At 40.7% G+C, this 12,595-nt stretch overlaps 1 protein-coding gene across 3 annotated transcripts in view; it reads left to right on the forward strand.

Moving 5' to 3' along the window:
- Nucleotides 1-12,595, forward strand: part of LOC111871698 (putative uncharacterized protein DDB_G0290521) — a 270,586-nt gene that overhangs the window by 133,228 nt on the left and 124,763 nt on the right. Inside the window, exon 1 of one of the 3 annotated variants that reach the window (XM_023864966.2) lies at nucleotides 6,735-7,091. The exons of the other annotated variants lie outside the window; for them this stretch is intronic. Within the exon in view, the coding sequence (XP_023720734.1) occupies nucleotides 7,079-7,091 (13 nt within the window). The 5' untranslated portion in view covers nucleotides 6,735-7,078. Of the gene's footprint in view, nucleotides 1-6,734; nucleotides 7,092-12,595 lie in introns of those variants that run through there. 3 annotated transcript variants of the gene reach the window in all.

Here is a 12,595-nt window from a genome sequence, read left to right on the forward strand (position 1 = left end):
CTACTCAAGAATTTCCCAGCATTTTATGGAACCCGAAGGTTCATCACCTTGTTCACAAGAGCCCTCCACTGGTCCCTATCCCGAGCCAGATTTATCAAATCCATACCATCCCATCCTATCTCTCTAAGATCCATTTTAATATTGTCCACCCACCTACGCCTTGGTCTTCCAGTGGCCTCTATCCTTCTGGCTTTCCAACCAATATCCTACATGCATTCCTCTTCTCTCTTATTCAGGCTGTTTCCCCTGTCCACCTCATCCTCCTTGGCTTGGTCATTCTAATTACACGTCGCGAACCTTGAAAGAAGAATATTGGATAAAATTTTGTATGAAGTTGATAGCAGCGATATCCCCCGATAATTACTACAGTCAGTTTTATCACCCTTCTTGTGAACTGGTAAAATAATTGACTCCTTCCACTGATCAGGCATTTTTCCTTATGACAAATAGAAGTAATTAGCTTATGGAACTTAGAACCTAATATTTCGCCTCCTGCTTGAATAAGTTCTATCACTACCTGGCGATTTATACCGTTTCAATTTTGCAATAGCAATTTCAACCCCAAAAGGGCTAGGATCAGGTACTAACGGCTCAGCTGTATGGATTTCTGTCTGCCTAACAGTACTGACCCTATGTACATTCAATAACTGAGAGAAGTAGTTCCTCCACCTGTTCAAACTGTTGTGGGACTCTGCAAGCAGATCACCATTCTCATCCTTCACTAAGTTACTTCTAGGTTGGTAAACCCTCTTAAAGTCATTTATTCCTCTATGCAGGTCTCTAATGTTCTTGTGGTGGCCGGGCCTTAGCTCAAGCCGTTAGTCGCTGGCTTCCCACCGCGGCGGCCCATGTTCGATCCCGGGTCTNATGGACTTCACCCCCCCACAATGCGAATTAAAAATGAGCTTGTTGTTACTGTTCATTGCAAGCTCATCAGTTTTTGTCTTTCAGATATTCCCTCTTTTTATTCCTGAAATGCCTTCTGGTTTCACGTCTTATATTGTTCAGATTATCCCCTTTTAACTCGCTTGGATCCTGAAACCATTGCAATTTGGCCTGCTTTCTTTGATCTAATAATTCTGACCATCCTTCATCGAACCATGGCTTATGCTTCTTCAGTTCATAATAACCTAGACTCTCTTTGGCAGACATTTTTATATTCTCTCCAATAGTTTCTCAAGCTTTATTAACATCCACCTTAATTTCCAAGTTTTCCAAAGCCGCAAACCTATTTGAGATTTCAACAAAATACTGCTCTTTACCCACTACCTCATATAATTTCCTGAGATTGAACCTCTGCATATGAACTCTGTGCGTTGTTTTTTTACTCACTGCCAGTCGTTCCCTAACCTTTGCCATCGCCAGATAGTGATGAGTATCACAGTCTGCTGCCCGGAATGATAGGACATCAAGTATACTTGAGTGCCGTCTGCTATCTATCAAAATATGGTCTATTTGATTGTGTATCTTCCCATCAGGAGATGTTCAAGTAAATTTATTGATGTCACTATGCGGGAACAGGGGCACACGGTAGCGTAGTTGGTTGAGGGGCTATGCTGCAAGCCTGAAGGTCGCGGTTTAGTCCCGATGAGGTTATTGGATTTTTTTTTTCAATTGACTTAATCCTTCCAGCCGCAATATGGCCCTGGGATTGACTCAACCTCTAACAGATATGAGTATCAGGAATTAATTAAATAATTTTCCTGGGAAGTAAAGCGCGGGCGGCGCGTGAGGCTGACAACCTTACCGCCATCTGTGAGCCGATTGTCTAGATAATGTGGGACCCTCGACGTCTCACAATGCTATGGGCCTCCACGGCCTGTTACAGGGATAGCTATACTTTTTCTTTTACTTTAGTATGTGGGAACACTGTACTTTCGATAGTAAGATTTTTCGGTGTGGCGAAGTTTACTACTCTGACTCCATTATCATTACTAATTTCATGGATACTCCCATTCCAAATTGTTTGTTTTAAAATGTCTTCCCTCCCTACTTTGGCATTGAAATCTCCTAACAAAATTTTCATATGGCACTTCGGGAATTTGTTAAATACATGTTCTAGTTCTTCGTAGAACCTGTCCTTTATATCATCAATTTTATATTCTGCTGAGGCGTGAACGTTCGGAAGGACGATGTCACACCAGCGACCTCAGTATTTTGTACGAAATCCTGTCACTAACGAACTCTACCCTTTTAACTGCTAATATGATTCTCTTTTTGTTTGTGATAATTCACCGTTGCAACTAGGTACAGAATATTTTTTTTTCGTTAAGATTATGTACACGTATATACAGATTGTGTCTGTTAACTCACTCCTTGTGGAAATTATTAAATGTGCAGAAGTAGTAAATTATGTAGAAGATTTGAGGTTCTCACAGTCATGGTTATGAATAGTTCTATTTTCTGCTGTATAACGTCATGTAGTCAGTTGAAAATCCGACCACGTTTGGGAGGAATACGTCGCCTCCATCTTCACGGTCAAAGAACAAGCCAAGCAAAATCCAGCGTGAAAGCACGTGACAAGCAGAGCCGTTGCTTGCCACCTGCTTTCACGTTGGTTTCTTGTTCGGTTTATTCTGCGCACCTGAAGATCTAGGAGACATATTCCTCCGAAACGTCGGTTGACTTTCAACTGACTACAAAGCGTTGTATCCCAGAAGACAGAACTCCTGATGTAGAAGAGTTGCAGATCATGTAGCCATGTAGTTTTAATTTACAGATCCTACTGACCGATGGAGGCACTGAAATTAATATAAGGAACATTTCTTCCAAGAGCTTTTTTTTTCCTTGACACTACAACCCCAGTGGGTCTAGGCCTATCTCCATGAACTTCTCCGTTCACTTCGGTTTTTCTAGATCTTACACATTCGGTATGACTTCTTGGGCGGGTGATCAGCTTGTCGCAAGGCCTCTACCTGTACACGAACACAGAAAAACGCACACACACAAACTAAACATCCATGCCCTGAGTTGGATTCGAACCCACGATCCCGGCTTCCGAGCGAGCGAAGATAGTACATGCCTTCTTCCCAGAGCTTACTTAAATCAATTTTTCAAACTCCTCTTAAAAGTGAAATTCTAGGTACACTGTAGCCTAATTAATTGGCCCACGAATCTCGCTCTATTAGTCCTGTTCTAGGTAGATCGATGCCAAAATCAGTTACTTTTATAAAGATGTATCACGTTACGTAATATCTGTCACGTTACGTAATATCGAGACATTTAAGTATGTCCGTAAATCAGAACATGTAAAATAGGGATTAGTTTATTTGAATCGGTGTTTACAGAGAAATGAAATGCACACCTTGACAATACTTTGCTGCTGACTTACGTGACATTAAAATGCCATTATACAGAATCAGACACAGTGGCAGTATTTCTGGCCCGCTTATCCAGAGTGACAGATGGAACATCCGTCCTTACATGTATCGCCCCATCTTTGATATGTTTCTTTGTATCTACTCTTCATAAGTAAAATCCCCAAAGTACTATTCACTTAATATCATTAAGATGATAAATTCAAAGAGGACTGACTGGACAGCCATATACAGCACGTATGAGAGAGATGGGAAATGCATACAGCATTTTTGTCAGAAATCCTGAAGGAAATAGGACAATTTGAAGACATAGGCGTAGGTGGGAGAATAATGTGCAAACAGATCTTAAAGGAACAAGAGGATGAGGATAGGAACAAGTCTTGGGAAGACATAGTGAAATGTGGGGTTTCATAAAAGCAAGGAATGTCTTGAACAGCTGAGGGACTATTAGCGTCTGAAGAAGAAATCTATTTACAGAGTTAGGTAGTGGCTACTGTTCTCAGGACTGACAGGTGATTGATTCAGGGTGGACGCTGCCAACATTGACATATAAGTATTCGACGCTGCTGGATATCGAAGAATCGTTCCCGAAACTTGTTGACCCATTGCAGCCTCGGAATTCTCATTGCTTTAGGAATGTTTTGTATTTAGTTGTTTAACGACGCTATCATTATCGAGAATATATAGCGATGAACTTCTCCTTTGATTCCTCAAGAAATATATTAAGGCAGTTTTTTTTATTGCTAGTGGGGTGGGACTAAGTCCCTTGTACTGCGGCCACTTCTGGCTTATTGTACCAGCCCCCAAATGAGAGGTGAGGATGATTGTGGAGCAATTGGTGGAATGAAGATTGGCAGGGTAAACTGAAGTACTCGGAGAAAACCTGCCCCAGTGCCACTTTGTCCACCACAAATCCCACTTGACCAGACCCGGGATCGAATCTGGGCCGCCGCGGTGGGAAGCCAGCGACTAACCGCTTGAGCTATGGCGCGGCCCAAGGACAATTGCTTAGGATTCATTGATTTTTATCCAAAATAATATTATTATATGTCACACGTTATCATGTTTATGTAGTGTATACCTCATCATTTCTGGATTACAGATTACTAGCACAAAGTTAATTTACTTATTTTTCTGGATAATTTTGGACTGTTCTGCGAATTGCGAGGAACCCTTTTACGCCTCAGTATATGACGTCTCTGTTTTTGATGCTTTTATATCATGGAATGAAGATAGTACAAATTGTGAAACCACCAAAACTACGAGTGAATTTTTACTATTACTGAACGTCATATTCTTTTAATTTCGAATGATATAACATTATAATTTTCGTATTTATTTTGACATCTTATAGTTCGACATCATTATGCAGTGTTATTGCTTGAAGTTACGCGGGTTCAAACCCGGCGGAGGTCGTCGAATTTTTAAGGGCGGAAAAATTCAGGGAACAAGTCCTCCGGGAGGGACTTTAAGCCGTGTGTCCCGTGTCGTAGCTTTACGGCACGTAAAAGAACCTCATATCTCCAAAGGAGGTCACAGAGACAAATTCAAGGACGTTTCCCGCCCAACAGTAGTCCCTAACGCCTCTGATAGATGGGGGAAGCATTATAGACACCACCAAGCCAGTGGAGGCCGAACTCGCTGGCTCGGCGGGGCTGATGGTACGCACCAATATCGGTAGGGTATAGAGACTGGTAGAATATTATAGAGGGAAGCACAATGGACCAATACTGGTCTAAGTGCATGGGGAAACCCACCCTCTCCAATGACTAACTAACTAACTAGATCGATGTGTTTTGTTACAAGCCTTAATCTGTCCCGAACAGAATGCGCATTGGATATGTTCGACACAACAGACTGAGAAAGGACTGTATCAGCGTCTTAATGATACTGCTTCATCCTCCACCCCTCTTAATTCCACTGCAGGCACTCTCCCGCTGTTTGTCCCCATTCTTCTGACGCGCAACCCGGAGGTCAAGCATAAAAACACATGTCTACCCAAGTAATGTTACGAGATAACATGCTGACCTTTGAACTTAAGAGATAGAAGCACCACAGGCCCCGCCCACCTAAATTTTCTCTTACGATGAATCGCCGATTATGTGTAACTTCAATTAGGGTGTAATTTTTTTTTTCAGGAAACTCTTTAGGCTGCCACTATAGGGACAAAAAATATGTTAATATTTTTGGAGATATGTTATAAGCATGTCCGTTGGCTGTATGAGTGGTACATTAAAAGCAAGATGTAATTTCTCGGAACCCGAGAAAGCGTAAATTCAACAGCAGTTGTAGATAATACGTATCAATTTACCACCGCATTATCGCATCGCTTGGGGCTCTTTCAAAATACGGCTTGAAACTACAAATATAAGAATAACGGTCGATACTGCGGTATGAGTAATATGTAACGCCTAGAAACCAACGTCCTTGAAAGAAGGCTGACACAGATGTCTGTATTTAGCGCACCAGTAGGAATAGACTGTACAGGTGAGCGGAAGTTTATAAATAACATTTATGACGAAGATAGAAGCTGGTTGAATTTGGGGAATACTAACTTCCTTTTAGTTCAGAACCTTTGTATTTATGTTTCGCATGCAGACGACACAACAAAAATACAACTGTAATTCTGTAAGATTTGAGGCTTTCACGGCGGTGACTATGAAGAAAGCCGTCTTCTGGGATTTGGCACCGTGTNATCCCAGAAGACTGCTTTCTTCAACTGTAATTCTCCTCGTGTTTTACATGGCTGTGAAGTAGGTCTCTCAGCCGTAAGGGGATCTTAGATTCAGACTGTAATAAGTACAAAATTATGAGGAGAATAAATGAACGTAGCAGAAAGGAAGTAGCGGGAGTCTGGAGAGTATTTCGTATGGAACAATATAATTGACACTTTTCACAAGTGTCAGGATCATCAATTCCAGTAGGATGAATGGGCGGGATATGTAGCACGCGCGTGAACGAGAAAAAATAAGTACACAATTTTTATTGGAATACTTCGGAGGAAATTGTAGTTTGGAGAATAGTATTACAACGGATCTTAAAATGAGTTGGGTGTGAAGTTGTGTATAGGATTCATCTGGCTCAGGTAAGGGTCGAACGGTAGCCCTGACGAACATGTAGGTAGAACAGGAAGTTCGCATTACGTTGAACGAATTTGATTCACGCGTCACAGAGACAAGGACGCCTTGCAAACTGGATTTAACGTGCCGAAAGCTTAGTAAATTATGGTAAAATAATAAAAGAGTTGTTAAATAACAGGTAAGGTGAGGTAAAGATGTTGTCTGCTGCTGTGTTTTCGCACCTTGCCGCTTCGTAAACTGTGGCGCTGACGTGCACTGGGTTGCCTGTTTGCCGCGCTCGATGAGAATTTGATGCAGCTTAATGCAAGTCAGTGAGTGCTGCTGCCCCGGAGGCAGAGGTTGTAATGTAGAATTCGCAATGAGCTTATACCCGTATGTTGTGCGTGCTATTGCCCAGAATGTTGCATTAAAACACCGGAATGTGTTGAAATTATAAACATGCTTACCGTAGCGTTCTTTAATTCATCTGTTGTTCATCTTTTCTAAAGATGGCCTCGGGATTTGGGAATATGAAACGGAAGAGAAAATCGTAATATAAATTAAGATGGTTTTTTGTTTTGTGCCTCTGACGGAAGTGTTTTCACATAAAATGTTGAAACGTGCGTTATGAAGTGAACAGTCAACGTTTGGAGAGGAAGGTGCTGCTACTGTCTATTATGCGGTGTACCAAGGACTCCTGCTATGTTCGGCACAGGTATCGTACAGTCTGTTCGTCTTTATGCGTGCAATTTTTACAAGAGTGTACGAATATGAAATATTGCTGTTGAAAGTTCAAAACGTGTGTATGGAAGTATGCGAAACAAAATATTAGTGATAGAGACACTTAGCATATTGAAGATCTGTACTGACAGTCATACCGGTTGTATAGTTGCCAGTACGTGTTTTACCATCTGTAAGATCTTTTGCTTTGTCACAGCGAGTATTTATGCGTTTCGTGTACTTAAACAATAAACAGCAAATTATTTCTGTATACAGCGTTAACTGACCTTAATGGAAACGCGGTGTTTTCAGTTAGGTAGGAACAGAATTTTTAAATATAATTTAAATTGACTTCAGTCTTTGAAGTGTTATTGATCAGTTACTTTTGAACGTTTATCTTATTCACATGTTGTAACATTGCTGAAATAATTTCGTGCTGTGTTCCAAATATTTGCTAAAACTTTGCTGTGGGATATGAAACTCCTTTACGCACCCTAACCTTTCAGTTTTCGTAGAAATAAATAAACGTCGGTGAGTTAAAAAAAACATATGAGAAAGAACTTGTTAATGAGTGCATCTGTTGGGCGAGCTATTAAGTAAGGATTTACGCTTTTTTGTAACTCATGCGTCGCACAAAAACAAGTGTTATGACTAGGTATATTAAGAGTAGCGTACACTGCTTTTCATTTATACGAGAGGGCTGACGATAAGGACAAGATTTTGCTTTTGAATTGCTGAGTGCCATTCGGAGAATAAAAACTTGACATTTGTTTACGTTTCGCATTTATCAATTCTAGGTCTTCTGTCTTACCCTTTTGAAGAGCACTGAAGTCACCAGGCCAACATCTTTCAATTTGCCTACAATTTTAAGTATTATATTTTAATATTTTTTAAGCTCGATTTTTTGTTGTCATTTCTAAAAACATTTGCATCTATTAAAATACAGTACTAATACTTATGTTTTTTTATTAATATAATGAATACTTATATGTTTTTTTTAATATAACGTTTGAAGAAAGCATATCTTTACAACACAACGTTCAGTTGCGTTATGTTAGTGGACTGTGTTAAGGCAAGTAACCACTGTTAGAACACAAAAGTCGGTGAAAAAGGATCAGTTGGTTTGAATGATTCATCTTACATCTTGTAACTGTTAATTATTTTCAAGTTTAACGTCGAGTACATATGGTTAACGCATGAAAAAATTGGTTAAAATTAGAACATTTTTTTTTTGTTTTCGTAACGTGAATTGATTTAGATACGTATACAAAGAAATGTTTGACGTTTTGTCTGGTCATATTGTGACCCTTAACTTATTTCACTGCGAAAATAATTATGCGTAGGGATTTATGTTATACGTGAAATCCGTAAACGAATATTACGAGAAATAGGTTTTGAAAATATCAACTGGACTGGGATTCGAGGGTGAGTTTTGTGACTAACTTGATATACCGCCTACAAATATTTTTTCTTTCTTTTCCCAAATTTTGCAAAATATGTTTAAAACACAAACCCTGTCATATTATGAGGTACATATTTTGTATTGTCTACAAGCCTCTTGGTCTGCTGCACAAATATAATTTGTGGAAGAAAGACTGTGAAGCTTGGAGCTACGTGGTAATGTGGTCATATTGTTTCAGAAGTGATACGTACCCATAACAGTGAACTTGGGAAATACATGATACCTTTAAAAATCTTTACCACTTCCTCAGATGTGTGAAATTCGTGGTAGGTCTATATTTGTCCACTACCAGAACAATGCTAGTTTACTTGGTGTTAGATTTTATACTGAATTCTTCGCCGATTAGGAAAGGAACTGTCTTATTGTCTTACGTCCTAAAACATTATAGTTAATTTCGCCCATGCTCTTGTAAAAGACCGTTTCAAATTATGACGTTCACTGGAATGTAGCTTTTTATCCCCTAAAATGTTCATATCAAATTAAATTAAATCCTACGTATGTGATGACGTCATATATTGTGCTCCATTATATACATGACAGTGAATTTCGGCAATAGAAGGACGCGGAAGGAAAGTGGCAGTAAGTGAAGTGCACATGAGCCATCAGAATGATCACGTTGCAGTGCAAGAAGTCGGTCTCATGTCTGCAGCCCGGACCATTCCTGTTGCATGTCCGCTTACGATGAAGTCCGTGTATCTATTTGTGGTGTATTGTGTTTCTTATTATGCCCTACAACCCTTCGAGAGACCGTGGGATATTCTTTACGGTATAATAAAATGCAACAGTGGATCACTATTCGTATTTCCTTAAATAGGATTTTTTTTTAATTGCTATTGGGGTGGGACTAAGTCCCTTGTAAGGCCGCGCCATAGCTCAAGCGGCAAGTCGCTGGCTTCCATCGCGGCAGCCCGGGTTCGATCCCGGGGTCCCGTCAAGTGGGATTTGTGGTGGACAAAGTGGCGCCGGTGCAGGTTTTCTCCGAGTACTTCGGTTTCCCCTGCCAATCTTCATTCCACAAATTGCTGCACAATCACCATCACCTATCATATGGGGCTGGTACAATAGGTCAGAAGTGGCCGCAGCACAAGGGACTTAGTCCCACCCCACTAGCACTACAGCCTCAGTGGGCCTAGGCCTACCTCCATGAACTTCTCCGTTCACTTCGGTTTTTTTTTCTAGCTCTTACACATTCGGTAGGACTCCTTGGGCGGGTGACCAGCTCGTCGCAAGGCCTCTACCTGTACACAAACATAGAAAAACGCACACACATACACAAACTAAACATCCATGCCCTGAGTGGGATTCGAACCCACGATCCCCGTTTCCAAGCGAGCGAAGACAGTACATGCCTTAGACCGCTCGGCTACCGTTACCGGGCCATATATTGTATTTGCCCTACTAAAAGTCTGTAAACAGCAGCGTGGAAAATTGTTTTGTCCCCGAATGCAGAATGAATCAGTGGATCCCAACCATATGTCCGATCAATATGGCCAAGAATCGAAGCTAAGACTAATGTTATGTAAAAAACCGCGCCATGGCTCAAGCGGTTAGGCGCTGGCTTCCCACCGCGGCGGCCCGGCTTCGAGCCCGGGTCTGTCAGGTGGGATTTGTGGTGGACAAAGTGGCGCTGGGGAAAGTTTTCTTCGAGTGCTTCGGTTATCCCTGCCAGTATTCATTCCATCAAATTCGCCAGCATCATAATCACCCGGGACAGATACAAGAGGCCAAACGGTGGCCGACGTGCCGAGTGGACCCAGCTGAACTCCACCCCCCCACTATACGAATTAAAAAACGTTATGCAAAGATCTGACATGTCCACTTTCATCAGAAATCGAGTAAAAATTATGTCAACATGGAAAAAGTTATTTCTGACCTCATTTAAAGCAGGTTTTGTAATCTGTCGATATAGCTAAAGAAATCAACATTGTTTTTAATCGTAGGTGTCACATGTTGGATTGTACAACGGTTTGAACAACGCGTGTCAGTGTTGCGAGAAATCCAAATAGCTAGCTAACGCTATAGACCCATCTCATGCATCGAGTTTAACCAAAATTTGATTAAAGGCTTATGAAATAAGGCCTACAAGAAAAAGTTTATTTATGACTAAATATAAAGTAGCCATTCTTATGGATCAGTTTGGAAGATAATCAGAGCTACTCGACAATCCTTAGTGGAGGTCTCCATTGTCGAAAAACAAGTCTCTCGCGTTGTTCGGACGCTGATATTGGATCACAGGGGGATGGTGAGGCCTGCCTCCACATAGGTCCTCTCATTTTCACTTTCTTAATAATGCCAGGTACAACAAATAGGGGACATTTCTTTATAATGACAAAAACCAGCGACTACTTTTTATGACTAGCAGACGTGTGGTGAGACCTGATTCTTACCGAAAGGAGATACAAGTACTTGATCTTAGTATAACGTCGATTCTGTTTATCATTAACAAACGAAGTATATTCTAATTCCTACTAGATAATAATGGTTTTATCCACTGGGCTTATGGTGTTCTAGTTTCTGCTAGCAAGAACAGGTGGTAATGGATTAAGGGTTTACACCTAAATACAAACCAGCAACTAATCGTTAATGCACAGAATTACTGGGTTTTGGGACTTTTTCCATCACCCGGAATTCTAGGTAATTGCCTAGAATTCCGGACGATGGAAACAGTCCAAAATCCCAGTAATTCTGCGTGTCATCCACCATCGTCAGAACGCCTTAGGATCTAATCGTTAATGGCCTACGGACTAGGTAACCATTTTTTTTAATTGCTAATGGGGTGAGACTAAGTCCCTTGTACTGCTGCCACTTCTGTCCTATTGTACCAGCCCCAGATGATAGGTGAGGGTGATTGTGGAGCAATTGGTGGAATGAAGATTGACAAGGGAAACCGAAGTACTCGGAGAAAACCTGCCCCAGCGCCACTTTGTTCACCACAACTCCCACTTGACCAGACCCGGGATCGAACACGGGCCGCCGCGGTGGGAAGCCAGCGACTAACCGCTTTGAACAGTTGAACTAGGGATGGAGATGATTAACATTCGCCAGAGATTCTATAGTTAGCAGCTCAGACACAAGTTATGACATACGTGTATTTCTCACATAACAAAATTTAGTCGTCCTAATCGGATTTCAGTTCGGTGTGGAACAATCCATTAAAATAAACGGGTCTGAAACGGGGGTCAGCGACGCAGACTAACCGCAAAAACAAACGAAGTAACTAGGACCTTATATCAGTAGTGAACCGCAGTTTGTAAGCTACAGGCAGGTTTTAGAAGGGGTTAATGTTGCGTCGTTTATACTGATGTTTAAATTAAGCTAGTACTTTCAATGTAATTAAGAGGGCCCGGATTTTGATGACATGTCATTTTTTTTCCTTATATCCTATGCGATGCTCTTAAATATATAAATGTCGGATATGAGCTGCTGGTTACAGAAATGTAAATTTTATAGGTAATTTTTTGCTATTCTTTGACATTTTTAGGTTTAAGGTAATTTTTTCATTTTTGGGTTGTTTGGTAAATTTGTGGACTTTTAAGGGTATTTGTTGTCATTTTTGGGCATTTTAGGGAATTTTTCTTCATGTTTTCTGAAATGGGAATAATATGGAAGCGAAGTGTTCTTTATTTTCTCCTTTAGGTAATTTTTCTGGATTTTTTCGGCCATTTTATAGGTCTTTTTTAAATATTTTCAGGTCATCAAAATCCGGGCCCTTCTATTCCGAAATTAGTTTGCTTTTAGCGTAGAACGACAGAAAGATGATGAAACAATCATTTCCTGCTTACTTCAAGGGAGTTGCGTTCATACGTCGTGTTGCCCCCAGCAGAGCCGTGTTCAGTTTTCATTTCTGATGGTGTACAGAAGGGTCAACTAGAATTAACTTGATATATATATAATGTGAAATGTTTTAAATATTTGGGTAGCTTGTTAACAGATGATGGAAGGTGTACTTGTGAAATTAAATCCAGGATTGCCATGGCAAAAGCTGCATTTAGCAAGAAGAAGAATCTTTTTACCAGCAAATTGGACTTAAATTTGAG

The sequence above is a fragment of the Cryptotermes secundus genome, unplaced genomic scaffold (genome assembly GCF_002891405.2).
Source record: "Cryptotermes secundus unplaced genomic scaffold, Csec_1.0 scaffold299, whole genome shotgun sequence".
NCBI lineage: Eukaryota > Metazoa > Arthropoda > Insecta > Blattodea > Kalotermitidae > Cryptotermes > Cryptotermes secundus.